This window comes from Embiotoca jacksoni, unplaced genomic scaffold (assembly GCF_022577435.1).
Source record: "Embiotoca jacksoni isolate LCO1_2020_lvr unplaced genomic scaffold, fEmbJac1.0.p SCAF_18, whole genome shotgun sequence".
Classification (NCBI taxonomy): domain Eukaryota; kingdom Metazoa; phylum Chordata; class Actinopteri; family Embiotocidae; genus Embiotoca; species Embiotoca jacksoni.
The window spans coordinates 8,405,950-8,430,774 of record NW_027185318.1 but is presented as its reverse complement, the minus strand read 5'-3'; the positions used below and the strand labels follow the sequence as shown (position 1 = coordinate 8,430,774).

General features: G+C 41.9%; 2 protein-coding genes and 1 long non-coding RNA gene across 3 annotated transcripts; 1 reads left to right on the top strand and 2 right to left on the bottom strand.

The window, feature by feature from the left end:
- The first annotated feature begins 1,281 nt into the window (after nt 1–1,281).
- Nucleotides 1,282–10,366, top strand: LOC138200090 (uncharacterized). The gene is made up of 3 exons (XR_011178385.1): nt 1,282–1,376; nt 9,822–9,991; nt 10,096–10,366. It is a non-coding gene; the product is annotated as an uncharacterized lncRNA (long non-coding RNA).
- On the bottom strand, nt 4,714–9,333 carry manea (mannosidase, endo-alpha). The gene is made up of 5 exons (XM_069152529.1): nt 9,216–9,333; nt 7,569–8,189; nt 6,157–6,266; nt 5,899–5,975; nt 4,714–5,765 (listed from the first exon to the last, which is right to left on the bottom strand). Exons 2-5 carry the CDS (start codon nt 8,083–8,085, stop codon nt 5,132–5,134), a joined length of 1,338 nt encoding a protein of 445 aa, XP_069008630.1. The 5' UTR covers nt 8,086–8,189; nt 9,216–9,333; the 3' UTR covers nt 4,714–5,131.
- Nucleotides 10,367–10,549: 183 nt separating the features above from the next.
- On the bottom strand, nt 10,550–24,277 carry LOC138200086 (serine/threonine-protein phosphatase PP1-beta catalytic subunit-like). Its single transcript, XM_069152528.1, has 8 exons — nt 24,172–24,277; nt 20,075–20,206; nt 14,115–14,345; nt 13,920–14,024; nt 13,722–13,793; nt 13,332–13,483; nt 12,642–12,776; nt 10,550–12,538 (listed from the first exon to the last, which is right to left on the bottom strand). The coding sequence occupies exons 1-8, from the start codon at nt 24,221–24,223 to the stop codon at nt 12,434–12,436; spliced, it is 984 nt and encodes a 327-aa protein (XP_069008629.1). The 5' UTR covers nt 24,224–24,277; the 3' UTR covers nt 10,550–12,433.
- Nucleotides 24,278–24,825: the final 548 nt, after the last annotated feature.

The following is a 24,825-nucleotide window of genomic DNA, read 5'->3' as shown; positions in this document are numbered from 1 at the left end:
TCAATCTCCTTTGTGATTCAGTGCTCATAGAAAAAAAAAAAAAGAATTGCAAATTCCCAGCTAAGAGATGCTGCTTTGCTCTTAAGCAGAATAATACCGATCCTTAATGATCTAATGAAGTGCGTTTGATCTTGAATGTACAGGTCTTCTTAATGATGCCTCCTTTAGGTGAGCAGAGGGAGAGAGAGAATCAGAGAGAAGCAATTAGGCTAGGAGAGGGAAAAGAAACAAGACATCACCACAGGAAAAGCTTATCTGGAGGTTATATGCAATCATGCAGAGATAAGCTCCATCTCCACAAACATGTCTGTTAATTAGATGAAAAATAACATACAAACACCAAAGTTATTTTCAAAAATAGCTGGCTGATCAAGGTTATTATTTGAAATTCTCCAGTTAAGCATGGATGTAAGCCTCTAGCTGTTATTAGTTCTTGGCATACACTATGTATTGTAAGAGAATGCTGCCATCTTAAGGCTGAGGGGAGTAGGGAGGCCCCCTGCCTCGACAGCTCTCTGGGGCTCAGCACACCTGCATGCTGCATAAAGAGGCCATGCAAGCAGATTGCAACGCTAAGAGCAGAAATAAAGCTTGAGAGATGATTTTATTTTTTCCATGCATCCCTGAAGCAGATCTGAATCAACAACATGTCAAACACGGATATTCTTTGGAAATTCATCTGTGCAATATGACATATAGGGAACAATACGGCGTTCGTCTCCTCCATCCACATCATCATCTTTGACTTTGATGCACAGATCTGCACCCGAAGGCTAGCCTCCATGAACCAGGGCCAGGTGACTGTAATGCCTTTTGAAGGCTTATGGTATCAATACATTTTTACGTAGGCAAATCCTCTCAGACGGCAGAAACGTGCTTTCTGTCGGCAGCAATGATAAGCTCTTTGGTTTACACAGGATGCAGCCCGTGCACACCTTCATATGTTGGTGTCAATTATATAAAACACAGCAGCTGTTCAGAGACCGAGCTGCAGTGCAAAGATCAAATCAGGTCTATTAAATATGCAGTGCCTGGTAAAGTTATTATAAGTGTCTCCATGGTGATGGGGCTATAAGGCCAGAGTTTAATATAAGACCAGGGTTCACAATGTTTTTATTGTGCTCTGTCTTTCCACCGACAAAATGAGACCAGAGTGAGACTCAGTGCAGCTTCAGCACTCATTCACATTTTAAATAACATAGCAGGGGTTTTTGGCAAATGCATTGTGATGTATTTGGGACACGGAAAGAGCACCGCATGGGTGAGTAGTCTGCAGCGTTTGAAGCGACTGGAGAGGCAGAGGAAACGCAGCCACACAAGATCTTGGCAGTCACAGAGATGCATCAAATCCCCAAATGAGGGGGTTTCAGTAACAGGTAGGCTAAAGATCAAAAGGAAGGTCCAGCAAAAATACAGGTTATACACATCCTGTTTTTTTAAGATTTGACCATGATTTATGCGCACGCTGTCAAGGGGGGGGGGGGGGCACGTAGCGCCGATCGTAAAAGGGACACTCCATCCCAGGTGAGGATTCATTTGCAGCCGCCGGGCGAGAACTGAAGGTCATGTTAAAACGCGACGCTATAGTGGAGCCACTCTTTAAAATGGTTGTCTTTTCGGCGTGACACCGCATCGAAGTTGAACGAGAGTGGTGGAGATTCACAGAAATAATTTCCGCGTTGACTTACACAACACCCAAAACCGCGAAGGATCTAAACAATAGCGTGAAGCACGATGCTGAAAATTGACAGTATTTCCGCTATAAGAGTGCAAGATTTGAAATACCGAGTCTCATTCAAGGGAGAAAAAGCATCCCCTGTCTCCTACAGTGTAAACCGTCTTGTGCATTCATTCATTCATTTTTTTTTGTTTTTTTTTTGTTAATGCAGTGTAAAAACAAACACCCCAAGGAAAAATGAGAAAGCACCAGTGCGCGAATGTCTGTGACATTTTTTTTTTCTTCTCCCCCCCCCCCCCACCCCCCAGCGGATATCGGTTTTTTTTTAATTAGCTGGGGAGGATTTGCTGTTGAAATCAGGTACCGTTGCTCAGCCATGGAGCGCAGGGGAGAAAGAAAAAAAAAAAACAACAAAAAAAAAAAATAGCCATGCATTTTACTCACCATCTCGACAGGCGTGAGTCAAAATAGAGCTTTCTTCTCATTTCCTCCAGAGGTCCCCTTTCAAAGACACCTTGCAACATACGGAAGATGCGGATGCGTTTGGAATAAAAAATCGCGCCCGTCCGCCGTGTTTGCAGCAATAGATCCGGATGAGCTCCCATCCATCGTCTTGATCCCGAAAAATGATGATACCTACTGTAGCAATGTGCGCTGAATCTTCCCCGCTGCTGCACACCGACGCAGAGAATGATGGCTGCAAATATATATATATATATAAATAAATAAAAGAAAATTGGCGGCTACCCCATCCGCCTGCACACTAAATTCATGGCTCGGTGTGTGAGGACGCCATGTATGCTCAGGGATGTGATGCGATGTGGAATAATTCCCTGCTGGCTGCCCATGCGCTACCTTGCTCTGTTTACCGTCAATGCAGCTGCGGGCTGTGGCGGAGCTCAAAGTGTGTGTGTGTGTGTGTGTGTGTGCGCGCGTGTGTGGGATGCTGAGATTCCGCGTTGGTGCACATTACACTTTAATCATCTGCTTAAGGTTCTCATTTGAATAAACAGGTGAATCACATTTGCTGCGAGGAAGCACGGGATCAAAGGCTTTCACCTCACCGGCTGATACAAAATAATGGGAGGTGAAACAGACGGCTAAACTTTGACCCAACACTTACTGATTGTAATTTGCACTTCTGAAACAAACAGTAAGTTTATGCAAAATATCACCAAGTTTATTCATTATTTTTATGCAATTTAACTGAGACTAGGCTACAAACTCCAACAAACAATGCCTCGTTAAAATAAGGAGGTTAAATTCTGTACAAACAGGCCAACAAATGCCCGTTTGCGCAATTAAATCTTAAGCATGCACAGTGATGCCTTCCAGCTCATTAATTAATCATTTAAAGGGGCATTCTGGTGATTTTATAAACGTTCTTCCACAAAGTTGGTGGACTTGGGAGAGATTCGTTTAAAAATTAATGATCAAAATCAAAGCGGCACCGGCAAAGATATCCCGATTTTAAAACTGTAGTATTAAAGAAGCAGAGTGGAGGATTTAGTGGCGTCCTTTGGTGAGGTTGCACATTGCAGCCAAATGGATACAGCTCACCTCGCCTCACCATCCCTTTCCGAGTGTATAAGAGAATCTATGGTGGCGGCGAAACTTGTGGGGGAAAAAAAAGGCCCTCTCCAGAGCCAGTGTTTGGTTTGTCCACCACTAGAAACACTAGAAGCAGCATGGTGAGCTCCGTGGAAGAGGACCTGGTCTCTATGGAGATATTAAGGGCTCATTCCATGCTAACAAAAACACAATTCTTGGTTTCAGGTAATAAAAACATAATTATAAAATTGATATTTCCTTTCTGCCAATGGATCTTCCTAAATCCTACACACTGGTCCTTTGCACTCCAAAAATGTCGGATCCTCCCACAACAATCTGTCATTAGGCTGCAAGACCAAAAGCATCCCTGCAAAAATACAAGGGAAAAGAGGATGTTAGTGGGGGCATGTTGCTTCTGGTACCTGTGAGACATGAAATGCGTCCAGGATGGCCAGTTGGAGTAACAGATTTTTGAGTTTGAATATAAAGCCAACGTCTGAAGCAGGCAAAAGCAACATTTGGATATGCCAGAGTCGATTTGGAAACAAGTGCTAGTGACAGATGAAGTTAAAATTGGGCTCTTTGGCCACGATTACAAAAAAAAAAAAAAGTTCATTAAAAAGGAGCAGGACTTGATATAAAAAAAAACAACAACAACACCTTGCCAGCTGTAAGCATCGGTGTGGAAAAAAAAATTCTGATATTGGGTCGTGTGGCACCGGAAACGAAGCATGGACAGAAGCAAAAATGGATTCCAATAGATGTCATCAGACTCTGGATGTGAATGTCGTGAAGACAGTCAAGAAAGTGAAAATGACTGAAGGCTGGACCACGATCCAAAGCAGACCTCTCAATTTTCTTGAAGATATGCAAGGCTGATGCTTTTTGGGAGAGACCATCACAGTCCTCAGACTTGAAAATCTGTGTCTCGATCTTCAAACGTGCTCCGTGTGCAAGACCGTCTAAAAATATCTCAGAACTTGAAGTGATCTGCGAGAAAGACTGGCTGAAAAATCAAAAGTGGCAAGAATAGAAAGCCTGTTGGCTGGCTATAAAAAGGCTTTTCAAGCTGTAACATTGATGAAGACATTCATTTTTAATGTCTTGTGTTTAATTCGTTTCTCTTCAAAAGGTCAACGGGTAGTTTGCCCTGATGTGACCTAATTTTTTTGCGAGGCAGCTTTAAAATCGAATCAGACGAGCGTCGAGTTTGTTCAGGTGGTGCGAGCAAGCACTTTCACACCATGACAACACGTACCATGGCAACCGACCATCAATAAGAAGGTAATATAAGGCACAGATAAAGAAAATGGTCTTTTCCCCTCCAATTCTTTTTGGGCTACAAATCTCTTTCAATAACTGCTGTTTGCATCGCTATGACTCATCCTCAGATTGTAGCCTGACGCGGCTTTGAAATATCAGGATGTATGTTGTGTTTTTTCTTGTACAGTATTTTGGGCAATAGATTTACACCACCACAGTGCTTTGTTTACTTCCCTCCTTTCCAGGGTGCACTTTATTTGGAATAGTGTTAATGAATAAGTCACAGATCACAGAGAAGGCAAGATATGCCTATGCAGTTTCAGCTGGATACAGTGGGGACAGTGCTAAAACATGCTGATTAGGTTATGAATCCTAAAATATGTAAGGCTGAGTAAACAAGAGGTAATAAGACATCGGTTAAATTAACAATAATCACCCAAGTGCAAAGTATTAATAAACATCACTGAAGCCAAAATTAAGATAATGAAGTGGTTCATTTGCTTGTGGCTCTGCAAAGCAATTTGGCTTTTCTTACACTGTTATTCATCGTTTGAATTTTGCTCCGTCTTCAGCAACCAGAGCTTAATTTCGTTAGTTCATAGCACCATGAATAAACATTCGCTATGGCTCGAAGTCAAGTCAATCCTGCCATCTCCGTCGCTCGCCGCCAAATATCGCAGCCCATTTGCGAGTTATCTCCAGGTAGATTGTCGGCTTATTAGGCAGATAGTCCAGATACACCGTCTGGCTTGTTTTGGGAATGGCCATTTCAATCTGAGTCCCCTCATGCCACTCATTAAAAGATGTTATCGAGATAAAATCAGGCCGGGCTTCCAACGCAGCACTAAGAGAGGTTTCATAGTATTTGCCGTTGATGCGGTTTCGAGTGTTTTGGAAGTTCCACGGCCGAACGCTCGTGTCGATGTAACCCGGGCCCACGCTTGGAATGAATATCAGGTTGTTGTCTTCACAGAAAGCTTTGAGAGAGGCCCAGTTACGCTGAGTGGACCCGTAGGAGAAACCGTTGGTCGCAAAGTAGGTGTAGACTCCGTCGAAACCTGCTGTCACAATATCCCTCTTATGTTTCTCCTCAACCAGCAGGGCGATGAAGAGCGCGTCATACGGGGTGTCCCTGACGCTGTTGCTCTCTGTGTGTTTCAGCAGTTTCCCCCACTGCTCCGAGTTCATCAGATAAGAGTCGTACACATAAAAGAGTGGAAGAAACTTGCCAGTGTTTGTCCGGTACTTGAAAAATGCCGGATGCTCTCCGTATCTGAGGAGGTGAGGAGATATCAGATTGATTACTGACTGAGGTAAATGAATGATGACAGAATGAATCCCGGAGAGAGTGTAAGATCACGGCGATGACGTTTGACTGACAAGAGAGGCCGCAGCGCAGTACTCACTTCTCAATGATGTATTTGACATTCGTGAGCATGTTGACTTCATCCCTTCCTGTGTACGGCTCAATGTGAAAAGCTACCTGGAAACACCAAAATGAAAGAGAGCTTTACAACATATGGCTTTACTTTACTTTTTTTTTTTTTTTTAAATCAGTTTTTTTTAATGATATTAATGATGTTTTTAAAGGGCCCTTGTTCATTCATGCGACTGCTGACTATGAAACCAACGTTTGTGAAACTTGTTACCGTCTTCATACAGACCTTAATATGGTATTTATGTGCCACCTCCAGCAGTAAAGGCACAATGTCATCTGTTGGCTCACCGTTGTCGTCCTTCATATTAGGAGGATACCAGGAAACAGCAACGACACCTGAGAATAAACACGGTTTCAGATCCGACAGGAATACAAACCCTGATTGAAAGAAAACACCCGGATGACTGTTCAGAAATACAATAGGGTTGACATACTGTAAAGGTTCTGTAGATTTTATATGGGATGTGAGTAATATTGGATAAATATATTTTTTTTCTGATATCTAATACGTGTCACATATAAATCACATCTTGAATAATAATTTTTTTAACAAAATGGTAATCAGTTAAAGAGCGAGAAGGCTGTTTAGCTCAAATGTAAGACTACTGTGAAGTGTGACGTCCAACACAACACAATAAATAACAAAATACTACAAACTGTAACATTTAAAAGTTGTACAACCACTTTGCCGTTACTCATCACTGCATTATCATACACAACATTGGTATTATCAGTATTACAATGATGGTACAAACCTACTATTGCCCGACCTTTTCAGGTGACATTGTCCTTTTCTTTCATCTGTATTTTACCGTGTTCAAAATCTCTGTCGCAACAACAACAACAACAACAACAACAACAACAACAACCTCCAAGCAGCAAACTACACGCTAAAATAGAAATGGCAAGTTTTGATGAAGATTTGGATTACGCAATAAGGCAAGCCTGCTCGGTTCTTTTAGGTCTTTTGCAGGTACTGGTCCCTTTTAATGGCAGGGCTCTCCTCCTGATGTACAAATGTTCCACCAAAACAAGTTCCCACCCCTGACATTAGTTTTGCAAAAGCCACCATAACTGCATCCTCGGCTTAGCCCCGTCCAAGATGATTTTGATTGGTTTAAAAGAAGTCATTTTCTCCCCTTTGTCAGAATTTCACATAGGCCTTACAGGTGCAGCCAGGCTATTCACATGAATACATATTGTGTCTGAAAATATTGAAATACTGAGCTTTTTTATTTCAACAGGGATGATGTTTATCTCCCGACACTGATTCAGATACCTTAAATTGTAAAGAAATAGCACAAACCAGTCTGATATCAGTGCTGTCCTATTCTCAAACTGAAAACATGTACACCTCACGACATGAATCTCATTGGAGTCATTTTTATGTGGAGTAACATGAGGCCGGGGCCTGCTGTAACACTGATAATGAAGCCGATTACGACCCACCGCTGACTCAGACGGTTGGTAAAAACACCAACATTTCAACCAATATTGTCCAGCTTCATCATCATATCACATTATCACAACATCATCACAAAACTCTTTTATCTGGAAAAAAAAAAAAAAGAAGTCAATTTTAAACTACCGATCCGCCTTTAAGTGAAATTCAGATCTTTTTTTTTTTTTTTGTCTTACCAATGGCTGCTGTACGAAGCTGCTGCATGTGAGCCTCTATAACGGAGGGGTCCCTGGAACTGTAAGCCCCTAAAGCGGGGTAAAAGTTGGACCCGATGTCATCAGCTGGGCTGTGCCTCCCTTGCGGATATCCCTGAGCCACCTTAAAGTCCCAGTGCGGCAGCTGCGGATGGTCCCAGTGGATGTATTTGCCGTCAAACTTGGGGCTTCCGAACCACGTGTAGTAGAAGGTGTGAAGATAGTAGTTTGGAGGAGGAAACCTCCTCAGCGTGGCTTCCAGCTCTGCATCCTTGTCTGACTGAGCGGAGTCCTTCATTTTGGCCTCGTCCGGTTTGCGGTCGTCGTCGTCTCTCGGGATCACCGGGTCACTCTCTCGATCTGGAAACCCCTCGACACCTGCTGGGCCGTCGAACCGAGAGCCCTCTGGCGCGAGCGCCTTTAAAACCACCGTTACGATGAGTATGAGCAGCACCAGGGCGATTAACGTGATGCAAGATTTGCGCCTGAACCTTGCCATTGTTCAGTCAGAGCTCGAGGCTACCCATAGTTCACTGTTGAGACAGCGGCGAGGGACTGTTGTCGGACACGATGCCATTGAAGGTCAAAGAGGTCTGGTTCAGCCTGGAGGTTGGAAGGAAGAAGGGGGACACGAGTGCGTTACAAAAGCGGCGCGGCACAACAGTTGCTTTCTTGATTCGTCAATTCACTGTTGGGTCTAAAGCAGGGGTGTCAAACATACGGCCCGCGGGCCGGATCCGGCCCGCCAGGGGGTCCAGCTCGGCCCGCTGGATGACTTTGCTAAGTGTGAAAATTACAGGAAGACATAAAGTGCATTTCTATGAGAATATGGAGGTTTATGAGTACAATCGTTTTGTAATTTTTTTTTAATCGATCCAGTAATTGCTTCAAAAACAGCGTAAATGCGACGTCTGCTCCGGAGGCAGCAGCGCTCGCTGCTAGGGAATCTGCAGAGGAGAGCCCAGGCAGATAAACAGTGGGCTGATGTCTTGAGTTTTTGGTCTTTATGTTTCTAGTTTATTGTAGAAAGACCTTAAAATAGGGTTTATCATCCAAAAACCTTCACCAATGATTTAAACATAGAGAAATATTGTCGTTATGTATGCGTTATTATGCTATGATTTTACTGGTCTGGCCCACTTGAGATCAAAGTGGGCAGTATGTGGCCCCTTGACTAAAATGAGTTTGACACCCCCTGGTCTAAAATGTAACTCATGTTGAGCGATTAATCGACTTGCGGTTTCGACTGGAAAGCGCCTGGAAGGAAGCAGGTACGGAAAGGCAGAAAGATCTGAGTGCAATGCGATGTTGAATTGGAGATACAGTAGGCTGAAGTCGCTTCAAAAAAAAATAAAGAGTAGCAGTCGGTTGCAGCGCGCCGACAGGGGTTCAAGTACATAGTTGCAGCTGTAAAACACATTTCGCAAGCGGACAACATCAGCTGCCTCAACTCGACCTGCATTGAACTTTAAGACTCGTCAACAGCAGCCGGGACAGGACGCGGCTTGACGCAACATTCATTTCATCCGCAAACAGTCAGACGCTCGTTTCCGAGTTAAAAAAAAACCCAATGCAATATATAAAGCCTAACATGAAACACACGCCGGTCCGGAGGGCGCAAAAACGAACCTTCGTGAATTCTTTTGTCGCTGCAGGAGACGCGCAAAACTGCACTTCTGGTTCAAAGGAGCGTTGTTCCGAGAAACGTCACAGACCTGCAAACACCGCACGGGCACCATCCGGCTTGTAGAGGAAGCTGCATCTTTTCCAGTCGACGACAGCCGCAAAAACACGCGCTTTACGAACAGAATCGAGAGTGGCTCACGTCGTCCCCGCCCGTCGGGGAGGGGTATTACACACAAAACAATCCAGAACGCTGTTCAAAAATCAACAGCTCCAAGTGTCTCCAAGTTTACTTTGGAGCATTTGCTTACAAAGTCCCCCCCCCCAGTACCACAGCACGAGTAAGCGAGGCTGACTGCAACATATAAGAAATCAACACAGACAGGTTTGCTGTTGTTTTTATTTCTTTAAATCTATTTTTATTATGCATTGTTGTTCAAATGTAATTGTGAATTTGTGACCGAGCTTTAGAACATTTGTGCCAAACGGCTTATTTCATACAGCAGGTTACTTGAATAGATCCTGTCCGTTTTATATTTTGTAATATATATTTTCATATTTAAGAGTAATTTGTTTGAAGTTATCAAAGATTATCACAACAATCTCTTCTAGGCAGACTAATTGTGACAATGGAAGACACACAACAATGGCGGTCTTTTGGATTGAAACAGGAGAACAGACGGCCTCCTTATCGGACCTACCAATACGCAAAACCTGCGGACAGCAGTGATGCAGTGATGGCTCCAGCAGTGTGTCCACCGGATGGGGAATGCATCATATTGGTACGTTAGAAATGCAGAACATAAATTTAAAAAAAAAATGTATTCATCTGTTTTATGGTAGCAATTTAAAAGTAATTAGTTCCTGCTTGAACTTTTTTTCCCAGGAGAAACCAAAATTCAGGGGACAACAGAGTATCAACTACTACGCTCGCCTTTCTCTGAAAGTGGCACTGTGGATTATTTTTGCTTGGTTCTCATCTCACCTTCACCCAGGGGCTCCATTTTTTCTCCTGCCGCTGATCTGCTGGTTGTATTCAGAGTCGATGCAGAGAGCTCTAAACTGGGCGAGGTGGCATGCGAGAGGTCCAGCAGTCTGAAATGTCACACTGGGACACGCTATAATTAATTAAAGTGTAACTTTGCGTCTCAATTTCTGCTGCCGAGTCACTTGAATGTTCCTTACAATGATCTATTGACTGAAAGTAAATTTTCAAAATCACTTACCCTGATTTTATACCTGTGGGGAGTTTCCTACTTGAGGTCAAAAGAAAAGCGTACAGTGTAAACAGGCTGTTTTAAGTTCCTGACAGTAAAGGCACAAATTAATGTAAAGACAACTTTTGGTTCCATCCATTTTATTGAATTTATAGACTTTCAAACAAACTTGTACAAATTGCAAAACAGCTTTTGGTAACACCTTGTTGTCTTCGTATTATCATTATTAGGAAATAAATTAAGTGAATTCAAAGTAAACAATGTGAATCAAGGACATAAAAATACAACAGAAAGAATATTACCACAAAGAGCAAAAGAAAGAAAGAGTGAAAGAGGCAATTGTTTTCCACAAAAAACTCAACTGCATCTCATGTGCTGTAGACTGAAGCTGAACCGCTGACCAGGCGAACTGCTGGTCAGTGTAACTGTTGTACCTCCTCGTGGTAAAGGACACCACATTTTGTACCGGCAATGTGATGAAAACTCCATCCTGAGCTGTCCTTTGTGAAACTTGAAAAGCTTGGATGGGTACTCCTTTGCACTGTAGTAATATATTTATACACCAGGTGGCAACACAATCACATAGCGATGCTAAAACTGCCTGGTCCTGCCACCCACACCCAACTCCAACAGTCTTCATTCCCTGTACATCAACAGATTGGGTGATATGAAAGGAGGATAGCAGGTATTTTAATGCAAAGCTTCCAAAGACAAACTCTCTTCATTGTGTTTGTTTTCAGTTGCACTGAACTGTTCAAATATTGTGAAGCGTTTGTGAAACTTGCTGTGCATTAAGTTTTACTTTTTTTTCATACTGTTCGGGCCTACATTAATAAAAGAGACATTTCTTACCTTCTCCATACAAAGATACAGATTTAAAAAGCACAATTCCATAAACATGTACACCTTGCATTTAAGGTCAGAATCCATAACCGTCTTACTCAAAGAAGCAACTTTCTTCGGACACAAAATTCAAAAGCTCTCATTTTTCACAATAAATGAAGAGGTTTTGATGGGGGGGGGGGGACATTATCTTGATGAGAACAAATAATAAATACACCCAGGAAAATGTCAATACCAGCTCTGTGTGAAAAGCGGCATGTTTTCGAGTGGGAGTGGAGTCGAGGCACAGGGTGGCATAACAGAGCGGCGAAATCGATGCCCAGAGGGCGTCGTGTTCGGGTAGAGCGTGTCCACTGCCAGCAGCATCTCATTTAGCCTCTATGGTTCATTCAAGCCGGTCTGTTCACATTCTTTGCTACTCTTGGGGTGGTGCACTTTCTCATTGCTTAAATATATCAATTTTGCTTGTGCACAACAACCACAAAGTGCACTGCACATGCTGTAATGAGTTTCAAATGTTAAATCGGAATATAAGTCTTGTTATTTGTGTCTATGGATTTAGCATTGCACGGAAACCACAGTTTCAAATGAAGTACACAGGAAGGATTCTCTGCTTTTTGAGAGGTCAAGGCAAAACAATGTTCAATCTCCATTATTTTTTGGAAGAAATGAAAAGGTTTTCTAGTAACTTGGTCACACTGCCCTCCACATAGAGAAGGCATCTCATTACACAACACACAACCTCAGAAAACCTCAAACAGCATCGGAAGTAAAACCACCAAAAAGATTATTCGTTAATAATATCAAAAATACCAACAAACAGGCAAAAAAAATAAAACAGATTGGTCACAGCAAATTTATGTACACATACACATTAAGAAAAGAGCTGTCAGTGGAGTGGGGGGGGGGGGCGGGAGAGGGGGTTGGGGTTGGTGAGTGGGGAAGAAGGAGGAGAAAGATTTGAGCAATTAGATAAGCCCTGTATCTTCGCTATACAGGGGAGTTACAGGGGTTGCCGTGACGGCAGACCAGGGACGGACGAGGCGAGGTGGGTTAGGGTAGGGTGGTGGGGTGTGTGTGTGTGTGTGTGTGTGTGTGTGTGTGTGTGTGTGTGTGTGTGTGTGGGATTGGGGGGTGTGGGGGGGGGGGTGCACTGCTGAACGTTCACCTCTTCTTGGGGGCTTGGGCGGTGCGGGGTGGGGTGACAGGCCGACCAGAATTTACACCACCGTACTGGTACTTGGCCTTCTTCTCTGAGGGCTTCAGAATCTGTAAGACACAGACAAACAAAGAGACACAAATATGTGAGTGTTCCTGAGATAATGTGTCGGTTTAGTCAAATATCCCAAAATCCCTTCAGTTTCTACCGTACCTGGAAGGAGCACATGAGGGATTCATCGACACTCATCATCCCGCCTGCATTGTCAAACTCCCCGCAGTAGTTTGGAGCAGAGAAAAGTGTGACCAGTTGGCGTTTGGCAAAGAACTCATATCCATCCTCCACAACCTGTTAAGGAGACACGTGACATTATTCCAACGCCTACAGCGATCGATACCAAGAAACAGATCCTCAGCAAGTTTCAGAGTCCGACTTCGCCACAGAGATTGAATCTATAAAACCACCTACATCTGAGTCGGTATGTGCTCGTTTTTCAGTCATTCAAACAATTAACAGAAACGTATCGATTCAGCTTCTGTCGTTTATCAGGTAAACATAACTGATATCGGTGTCCGAAATGCAAAAAGTGCCTTGTCCTGCTTTAATATTATTTTAATAAACCCTAAATAGATTTATAATAATTGATTGGATGTATGAAAAAAAAAAAAAAAAAAAGATGAAATGGGAGAAGAAAAAAATGCTATTAATGTGGTTGATGTCTTCTCATCAGCAAAAGTGAAATAAACTGGAGGTAAGCTGTCAGTAAAGTGTAGAACAAACCAATTCTAAGTCTCTAAGAACAACAACAACAACAACAAAAACAAGCTCTATCTGCTAGCCGCGTGTTTGCAGGTATTTTCCCTCCACATCCAGACTCCCCGACTTGATCCCGCTCCTCATTACCTGGTGGGCTCTGCAGATGAGATCCAGGTCGTGGCGGTTTAGGAACTTGCTGACCACATCTGCCCCGAAGGTGAAGGAGACCCCGCGGTCGTTCTCTCCCCAGCCTTGTACGTCCTTATCAGGATCTGACCACAACAGGTCGCACAGCAGCCCTGAGAGACACACAGGTAGAGAGATGGAAATGCAGACTACATGAAGCAGGAAAGACTTGAAAGGAGAGCATGAACAGACAATAAGGGGAGTGCGACTGATTTTACTGAACACAGAAGATCTACTGATGTAATCATCATTCACTCAGGAAGAAAGAGGCCGTTTCTTCATTTAAAAGATGAACTTCCAGAAATCCAGAGAGACGCGAACATGCGCAGTATCAAGAATGAGTATCATTACCTGTATCAGGCACGTCTGTTGGCCTCATAATCCTGCGGATCTGCTCCATTGACTGCAAATCAGGTGATAGCCCTGAAGTAGAAAATAAATAAGTTACTTTTGATTTGAGATACCACAAGCATATTTCAAACAGTATGAAAAAGCTGCAGTTTAGTTTCAGGATCAGGGGAGGAAATGAATGCCGATTAGCTCCTTCACCTCCATGGCAGCAGAAGATCTTCTCATCAATAATAGCAGCAATGGGGAGGCAGTTAAAGCAGTCGGTGAAGGTCTTCCATAACTTAATGTTGAACCTGCGCTTGCCTGGTGAAAAATAAAAACGCACATTTTCAGAACCGCAACACGTTGCCTCAGGGCTGTTTGTGTGTGCAACCGCAGTTTCTTTCCACTCACACTCATCGTAGAAGCCGTAGATGCGGTTGATGGAAGCGCACTCGTGGTTTCCCCTGAGCAGGAAAAAGTTCTCTGGGTATTTGATCTTGTAGGCCAGCAGGAGGCAGATGGTTTCCAAGGACTGTTTCCCTCTGTCCACATAATCACCCAGGAAAAGGTAGTTCGCCTCCGGAGGGAAGCCGCCGTACTCAAAGAGCCTCAGCAGATCTGTATACTGCCCATGGATATCACCTGGAAAAGAGGTGAGAGGCAAGCGGGAAGAGGAGAGGTTCATTTGACAATTTACAAGTGTAGACATATGAAAAGAGGGGGGGGGGGTGGAGGGAGGGTGTGTATGTGTGTGTGGGCGGGGGGGGGGCAAAAAAGTTGTTTTGCTTATAAAAACACAGCCAGACGTGTGCGACTGTAGCTATTGGGACTGCAGCAGCAGCAAGCCGAAGGGTACACACACACACACACAAAATGAACCATTACAGTCGGCACCAGATCGATGCCGCGGCCCTCGGGAAATGAGCTACTGAGGGAAAGAACGCTCACAATCCAGGTTAATCGCAAAAATAAAGGAGAGACAGACACACACACACACACACACACACACTTTAATTTGAACAACTCTCCCAGGATTTAGGGTCAAGCTCTTCTCTCTTTGACATCAGTCAGTCAGTGATGAGCTGGAGTCGCTCTCACCAAAGCACTAGATCTCTGCAGAGGAGACTCACTTCATTGCCTCGCCAAGACCTGCTTCCTTTTATATCCACTTGCACCAACTTAAGAGTCGCTCTAATTTGGGCTTAGTGCTCCAGACACAGATGACTGCAGGGAGGGGACACCGGAATGGCTCAGACAATAATCACAGGCTTCATTGCGACCAAAACAGAAAGCAAATTCACCCTTTTTACAGCAATGCCTCATTACAAGATGGCACCAAATACACAGCAAAATGAAATAATAGGTCTTGTTCGGCATGTGCAGCTGTCTGGCCTTGAGATTAAAATGACAAAAAAAAAAGTCCAACTTTATACTGGTGTAATGAAACTGCTTGGCAAGATTTTTTTGTCTTTCACAGTGCCAATCAGGAATCTATGCACCAAAACAAAAAACCACGACTGGCACCAAAACCCACATAGCTACAGGCTTAACACTTATTTTTGTCTGTGTCTTTGGGCAGCACGCAAAAGCACACCGTGCAAATGAATGATTTAAGGAGTACTTCTGAATGTCTTAATCTAGCTTTCTTAGACTCGGCGCTCCTGATGTTCTTTGCCAGATGGTTCGTGTTTCACCATCCCTTTTCTTTTTTTCCCCCTGGACATCCAGACCCGGGTCGCCATCTAGAATTTTCATGCAAGTACTGGTAATAGTAACCACTTCCCAAGCCTTCACATTAGTAATACAATATCAAAACTTCAATGAAATAAGTTATAAAGTATTAATGCAGTGCTCGGGCAACTTAATCCAGGTCAGTGTGAAATCAGGAAAGATTTGTTTGCGTTGTTGTTTTCAAACCCTCTTTCCCCTTCTCATGTGAGAGGGATGAGGTGGTGAGTCATGAGCATTTTACCAAAACAAGAAGATTGTAGTTTTAAGGAGTATTAAGATGACTGCACTGGTTTTTTTTTTGTGATAATTAACATTATTTGAATGCTAGTCTGCCCAAATAACAAAATTATTCATGTCTTTATCATTTCATCTTTGGGTATAGATCACAGTTTGAGTCTTAATTATGCTGAAACCAAGAAAACTGATCAGACCTACAAATACTACATAAAAAACATGAAAACACTGCCTTTGCCACAGATTTTGTGTTTTGTTTTGGCAGCCAAAAGTAGCACATACTGGACAGCAGAGTAAATACAGAGGACATCACACAGAGAGCAGTAATTCTTGTTTGTGCCAACACAAAAACAGAAATGGACACGAGACAACAAACAAATACCACTGGTCATTTACACAGCAGCATCTGCTCAGAAAAGGAAAGGGAATGCGAGAACAAATTTGGACAGACTGGTGGATGCAGAGGCATGACAAAAAAGCCTATCATCTCTGAGGAGACTTGTAGGTGAGCGAACTGTAGCGGGGTTAACTTCAGCTGAGCTCTGGTACTCTAATAAAACCTGGATAAACTGGATTAAAAATAAATACTTTTTCATTCCGCTGTGATGTTGTTTTGAGTGGTTTTTTTTTATCCTTATTTCCCGCTTCCGCTCTTGTGATGCTGACTATCATGATGGTATTTGTACAAATCAAATATGTCTAATATGTAGGAGAAAGAATTACTTCTCACTTCTTGACTGGCTGTTTGTTTGAAAATGTCTACTTTCAGAAACGTCTACTAGAGTTACTTCTACTGTCCTCAATATCACACTAAGAGTTGCTGCATGACTCAGTTGTTGTTGTGAATATGAATTTGTGAGCTGTTGTATTTTTTTTTTAATAGGGCAGCCTCTGTGCTCTTTCACAAGGTATTGTAGAATGACAGCGAGTGAATTATTTACTTAGCCTGTTTCTGCGGTGTCTAAACAGTCAGAAAATAACAGCACAGAGATTTAGGGGTTTCAAAAGCAGAGCAAATGGCATTAAGCCAACAAAACAAGCACCGATACCGAGTTAGAAATGAAGAAGATTTGCCCAAAGAGACAAGACAATATAAAAGGCCATTTCCACAGCTCTATAATAAAAGCAGCAGTCCATTCTATGCCACCCATGTGTCATAAATAAATGGATATTCATAATATCAGCCAATGGCACTGAAACTGAAGTAATAAAGCTGTATTCAAGGGCACTGTTGCATGGCCTTCTGTCAAATAATCAGTAGTTAAAAAAAACACCCACATACAAATACAACAACAGTGTGAGGAACACTAAATAATACTGCTTACAGCACATTTCTATATGAACACAGCAAAAATACTAGCAGGGTTAATACTCATACCTGGAATATAGCATGTTTGTTATCTGTTTTTGTTATACAAACAAAATGTGAGAATATGGCCTTGGGGTTCCATAGAACACTTCATAAAGCACATGTCAAACTGAAAGAAAAATATATCAACAAGACAATATGAGTGAGGAACTGTCCTCAGAGGCCTGATATCAAAACAAGGAATGTAAACAGCAAACACTAATTATTTCAGGGTGAGGAATCAAATAAGGCTGTCAGCAATATTTTGCTGAAATATGGTATTTTTTTTTTCTATCTTCTGCTTTTGTTGCAGTTTCTAGTCATCTTGGACACAATACTGGAAAAATGTTCCCCTGCCTCTGGAACTTGACCTTAAAGGCCGAGGTGAAACACTGTCAGGAGTTTTCACTTCTCTCAAGGTGCCTCTTGTACCACTTTACCACCGTCTACAAACATGGAAAACGAAGTAGTGGCAAGTAAACTAAGTCTCAGAACAAAAGTCTAGATGTCTGGTTAAACTGCGACTCTCTCTCAAATTCTAGGAACTGACAGACAAATTTTAAGATTTGACAAACAGTCTATGATGTGTGAATACATGAAAAGAATCTATTTTTATTCCTTCTGACAGACTTGCAATCAACTTACTCCAGGCTCTTTAATCAAGAAAATAAGAGACCTCTTAATTAAAAGGAAAGGTTCATAACTTTTTAAGTGTGTCTCAAACCGTCAGTCAATTCACCACATGAACACTGAAACTGGTTTTGTGTTGAAGTCAATGAGGGACAGACTTCACAGTCGTTGTTGACTGCAAAATTGTACCGAGGAGTTAAATGTGTTAAAATTGCAATTATGCTTAAGAAGAACGATTTAATCAAATAAAGTGGATTTATTGCAAAATTACCATCTTTTTAGTGGAACAATTCCTGTGCCAATGTGTCCCTGGACAGAGTTTTGATGCCGAGCTGCAGTGGAAGGAAAGCAATAATGAGGAGATTTGTATCAAATAAAAGCAGCAACTTGGGAAGATAACTATTTGATTTGTCTAACTGCTGAATCCATTATAAAAGATCAACTCCTCCGACTTATCACTTCCATTAAAAGCAAATTAGGATGGCATCTGTTCAGGGCAAGTGTGAACACGGGGGATATTCACCACATGGGAAAAACCTTTTCAAAGTTCACATATTCCTGGAAAGCGGCATCGTTCCTTTAACTTTTACGTTCAAGTTTTACAAACTGTATTCAAAAATGGTTTCATCTCATTCTCTTCAGGCTGTAAACTGCTTGTGCTACTTCTTATTCAGGACTTGTAGTCAGACAGTAATTAAGGGCATATTATTCAGCTCAGACACAGCATGCATGCTTGTGGTCTTTTTTAAAATTTTGTATTAATCATTAGCATCGGCCTAGATTATTTTTGTAAATTACTATCTAACACACCCTCAAAATTATGGTTTGATGTTTGTATCCGTGTCCCTGCACAAAGAACATTAATGTCAACAACACTAAATAAAAAAATTTAAAAAAAGTCTGTTTATACAATTTTGTTGAAACAAATGATGAAGTCAAACCGTGGCAAAGCTGCCAGCTCGGACAAAATTTCACAAGTGGCATTGAGGTTAACATTGGAGGGAGAGTAAGCAGAGAACCTGATCCATGTGGCCTTAGTAAATAATTAAAGAAATTCACCGTTTGGCTTTATTCATTCCCGGCGCTCAGAAAGCCTGCAACCACGTCTGAGGCAACTAATCAGCCTGGGGGTTAGAAGTTCAACAACAAAGCAGTGAAAGTTAAGGAGAGGCTAAGAGTTTTCACACAGTGACAAATAACACCACCACAAACTCATGCATATTTTAGAGTTCGGTGTACATGCAGGATCAATTATTCTGATCACTGTAAATGTCAGACACACGGATACCATCACTCTCTTCAACGGCCAGCGACGAGAAACAGTTGGACGTAACAAAGAATTTACAAAGTAACTATGGTATGGAAACTGGTATGCAGCATATGAGCTCGTGTACTGTATTTTCAAGGCAATTACTGAGGGTAGTTTGCAGTTGCAGCGCTACACTGGAGGGAAGAGATAAAGCATGTGGGAGTGTGCCGAGAAATGCAGCAGCCAGCTAGAGACAGTGACAGCGGGAGCTATTTCAGCGGTTGAGAGAAGCAGCTCGCTTGAGAATGTGAGCGTCTTCGCTTGGCTTCAATCTGTCTATTATGCGCGTGATGCAGTGACACACAGCCTGCGCGCATTTGCATATACGTGTCCCTCTGTAACACGCAGGGGAGCCGAGTCGAGAGAGTAACAGCGACTTAATACGTGACCCCGGCTGAGGCAGTGTTATCTGGGCCGGTTATACAAGTAAACTCTGAGCTGTATCAAAGAAATGGATTGCCACTCTGGGCCGTGCCGACCAGGCTTCGTGGTATGCGCTCTGCAGAGTGGGAGTTTGCCATTAGTGCACCCGACCCTCCAGAGTCCGAACACGCATTTCTGCCTGAGCTGCGCTTTCAAAATTCAGATGATGTTGTTGTTTGACATTTGTGAGCGGCAACTGGAAAATAGTCGAAACATATACCCTATTTGTAAAATCAATTAGAGGACCACAGAGAAAGCGAACATAGAAAATGGCGACCTTTATCTTTGTTTTTGTGCAGTTTACTGGTAAGGCCATTTTGTTTGGCTTTCAAATGATGAATTAGTCATTTGCAGTGAAAGATGTGACTTCAAGTCGTGGGAGGAATGCACATTGGCATTGCTCTCATTCTCTGGAATCAGGTATTTGGCAGGCAACTTGTGCCAGTGTAAATGATTGAAATTAACATTTTTATATCATTATTTTTCTCACTTTCATTCCTTTCCTTGTAAAGTTCATTCAGTTCACGAATACTTTGAATGGGAATATCACAGAAGAGCATGTTGCGAAGGACAAAGGGTTACAAGAGAGAGAGAAACAGAAGAGCAACACAAACTGATAAGTAAACAAGCATAAAAATAAGTCTTAGATGGTGAGAAAATAGACTATAACAGGGGCAGAAATGGGAAAACACTGACCACAGATCTTCAGGGGCGCCTCAAGCTCCAGCAGGATGGGCTGGCTGAGGAAGATCTCCCTGGATTTGATGCAAAGGCCCCGTACCTCTGCCTCGGTCATCTGGACTATCTTCCCTGGGCGACATCCCCTTACTGGAGAGGAGAAAGAAAAAAAAGACACTGTCAGTGTTATAGACAAGCTTTATCATCAGTCAGTTTTAATAAAGTAACACCAGCAACCCCCCAACACCACAGAGTTCATAAGAATGAGGCCGTGATGGAATATTTTTCACCTAAAGGGGGGAAAAAAAGAAAAAAAAAATCGCTTATGGCAGAAGCACAAAGCAATCCTAAAAGCTGCTGAACTGTGGGCGTAATGATTCTGTAGCTTACAGTTTCTTAGTCTCCGCCATACTTTAGAAACCCACTGCTTTGACTATGTGAGCAGCTTGCATCTTCAGCAATGGTGTGGGTTTATTGGCGGTGTAGTTGCACTGTTCGCTTAAGCCTACTTTCTGGAGTTCTGCCACAGCTCTGGGTGCAGATTTATCTTAAAACGATGAAAAGAAGAGTGAGAATTGCGAGCGGTGGCAACAGTCAGCAGCTGAAATAGTCAAAGTTATGAAAAGTGAGATGATGCATAAAAAACTGCTTCCTTGTCATGGTACCTGGGAGCCAGAATATCCTAAAGTTTTATTTAGTTTAAAAAAAAAAAAGTCTGTGTCTGATATACTCAAGATTTGTATTTTATTTCAGGTTTAGACAGTTAGTGCAATGGCAGCAAACACAAGGTGAAAAGCAAATAAATGAACAATAGCCTGGAGGACGGTTTTATAATATTGATATAAATTGATAAATTGTTTCTCTATACAAATATTAAATGGTAATGGGACTATATTTCCACAGCACTAGTCCGAGTTTGACGTTGCACAAAAAGCAAATCAAAGCGCTGTGTGAAATTGAACCATTCAGGATGGAAACAAAGGTGATGAACAAATTCACGACTGAGGAATTATGTAATAGCAAACGATTTTTGTATTGCCTTAAAGCTAGACGCCCACTAAAGAGTCCAATAAAAGGTGGATGAGCCAAGTGAAACGAATGCATGTTTGTCAGAGGGGAAGTTTCTATAAAGCCGTCCTATAAAGCCGTATATTTACCCTTTTGTTTCTTTAAAGGATTGCAAATTACAAAAGGGCCAAAAGGGGAGCAGTTAAAAAAGGATTAACTGATGTATTGGAGAGTAATTCCTAAAGCTTAGTGCACACATTTTGGTGCATATATAAACAAACACCATGCATGCACATGCTATTACGCAATGTATTCAAACTCCCTGACTCTCACTGTCATTAGCCATGTAATCCAACCAAATCTGAAAGAAGTCAGTGAACCAGAGGAATATGGATCCTCACAGATGGTGAATCTGAGCGCCAAAAACTATTAGAGTGCTCCAGCAACCTTAATTAAGATGGTTTACACCATCGAATTTCCCTTATCCTCCATCTACTGCACTGCTTCATATCCATGTGCTGCGAATGGCATGAAGCATGAAATTGCAGAAGTCGGGCCAGGCCGCGTCAGAACAGAGAGAGTTAAGCTCGGATGCTTAGCCTGCTCTGCTTTAACACTGAACCTTTCACTGTTCGCTCTTGTACTCTGCAGGCTGGCACTTTTAAAAGAGATTACGTTCTTAAGAACATTGAGGGGCAAAGGCTAAAAAGAAGCAATGACAAGGATTTGCAGCCATCATAAACCAAATGACTGTTTGCGAGTGTGTTTGTGTGTGTAAAACAGTGTGACTGTACACGCGTCTGGATGAAGTGAAACGGCGTCCTGTAAGTTTTAATTGGTATGAATACGCAGCTCTCTCACTGATATTTGGCTTTTCCTCCAGACCAAATTTTCTCAGACAGCAACACAAACAGAAAGGAAGTTGGGATGCAGAAAAAAGGCTCTCAAGACCTTTCAAAGTGTCTCATTTGGAAACCATTTTTAGTTTCTTGATATAGCACTGTACATCTGTACTGAACATCAAAATCATTCCATTATTTTCTTGATTTGCCATTTGGTCTATAAATTGTCCGAAAATGGTGAAAATGCCTGTCACAATATCCTAAGAACTAAGTTGTGGTAACGTCTTCAAGTAGATTGTTTTATTATCAGATAAGTGAACCAATGAGGGAAAACAATGATTTGATCATCAAAATAGCAGAAGATCAAGTATTAATTTCAGCTCAGATACATTGTAGTCACTAAAGCCCATTAACCCTGCTTTTAAAGTATTTTCAGACTAGACCAAGCACAAGACCAAAACTTCATATTCCTTATTTTTTTTACCCTTTGAATCCAGACTCATTTTATTAACAAATATCACAGCCTTGCATACGAAACACCGAAAAACACACCATTTAAAATACTCGATTACAACTCTTAATTAAACTCAAACCACTAACTAAAGAGCCGAGCAAGCCTGTGAGATTATATAACATCCACCATTTGTGATACTTTATTGTGGCTATATTGTGAAAATAGAAAACAGACACCGTCGCCTTTTACCCACCAAGATCATAACAAATCTGACCACTTCTGAAATTTGCCAATGTGAAGTTCAACTGGTATTCACAATGTGAGCAACATAATCAACAAGTCACATTGTGAGCTGCGTACCAAGGAAAACAACATGAACGGAGGATCAACAAGCTTTACAGCTGAGAAAAAAAAAATGGCTCGCCCCAAGTCACAGTCCCTAACTGTTGAATACCAAATCACATGATGACTAATAAATATGATTGAGTAATGCAATAGATGAGAATTTCTTCCACAAGAAAGAGTGGAACATGGAAAAGAAGTTGATTGCAGGCCATGAAGTAATTGTGGGTCCATCATTTATCTTCATTTTCAGGTTTGTTTGATTTGATCAACTCCTTAAAACTTTAGGAAACGCGAGGGAGCTGCATTGTGATGGCATTTACCAGCAGTCATTATAAATAACAAATCCTAACATAACATGATGCGTCACCCCCCCCAACAGAGTCACAGATATTGGTGGAAAGTGTGCAGAGGACAGCTGAATTTGCCGTGGTGGTCTGGTTCGACTCAAAGGATATCTCACTGGGAAACAGAAGAAAAACAAAACAAAAACTCCCCGTAGTCTCTGAAGCAGGTGGACGGCCAACACAAAATAATTTCTGTACATCATTCCTCTCGGCCCACTAGTCCGAAACTTAGCTCCCAACAGTTACACACCAAAAAAAAAAAGCAACTTAAAACAGGTGTCGTTTGGTGGACAGCTCAGAAAAATACTGTATTTCTTTGAGTCTCTATTCTGATATTGCCAAAGTCTTCCGCAAGTATTTCCCCCTTAAACCTATATTAACACATTGGTCATTTAAGAACACACAAACCGAGTGAGGGACAACAAGGGGTAAATTACTCCCAAAAAAAAAAATCAAACAATTTCAAATTCAAAACATTCAAATTTGTCTTTTATCTGCTGATGAAATACTTCCCGATATCAGACGAAAGGGCGAGCTGCATATTTGTTTTGATTAACTTCTACAGGTGGCGCGTCTCTCTTTCTCGTGACGTTTAACCGGGTCACAAACAGAAAGTGAACATTCACTAAAAACCGTAACAAGATTTGACCGGTTTTCTTCGTCTTTTACGTTCAAAATTACGAACATTATTGCCCTTAAAATGAGTTCATCTTCAGCACTGACCTGTCCCTCCTCCTCCTCCTCCTCCTCCTCCTAACGTACACAATGTGGGGTAATAAATAAACGAGCCGGGATGCCGCAAAACACACCAAATATAAAAGTTTTAATGTCATGCCGAGATAAAAGACCAGGACACTATATATTCCTAACGCGGATATTAGAGCCGTGTAGGCGTTCACGGTGTTTATAAACACGGCCAGCTGAAAGGCAACGTTAGCCGCAGCTAGCCGGGTGTACACTGTTACGACGAGGCTGACGCTTTCTCTTGCGTTTTTTTTGTTTTTTTGTGAGGCAGCCTCGGTAGTTACAGGATAACCCGAAGAACCTGCTCAAAGAAAACTCTACCTCTGTTCAATATCGTAGACTGTGATAAAAAAAATAATAATAATAAAAATCGCTCACCTTCCAGGAGCCGAGAGATGAGGCTGTCCACGTTCAATTCACCCTCCGCCATCTTCACACTGAGGTTGTCGGTGCTGGCCCGTTCGATTCCTCCCCCCGGACGCCAGGGGGCGCTGTTAAAAGGAAACCAGCAGTAAGGTGTGAAGGGATAATCCACTCGCGTTCAATTTAACAAACTTGATATTCATCAAAAGGGTTTATTCGATGAGACTGCACTCATTTTAGAAATGAGAAATTAGAAAATGAGCGTTTCATGTCGCATTGGTGGAAGAATATTAGGTTAGGTTAGGTTAGGTAGTTACTTTATTAATCCCCGAGGGGAATTTTTTTTTCGCTACAGCAGCATACAGAAGCAATAAGATAATAATAGAACAATAGAAAAGCAATAAAATAGCAGTAAAAAAATATAAAATATAAATATAAAATATAAAATGCACAGTATATACAGTATATATCTATATATATATTATATACAATATATATATTGTTTGGTATTGCAACTTAAAAATACATTTTTTTAAACTAATGTATTTCAAATCTTAAGTGTAGGTAGTTAGCAGAAACAAAATACCTAAAATGTGTATACACATTTAAAGAAGCATTTAGAATATGAATCTGGACCAGTCCGTCATGTGTTATGCAGTTGAGCATATG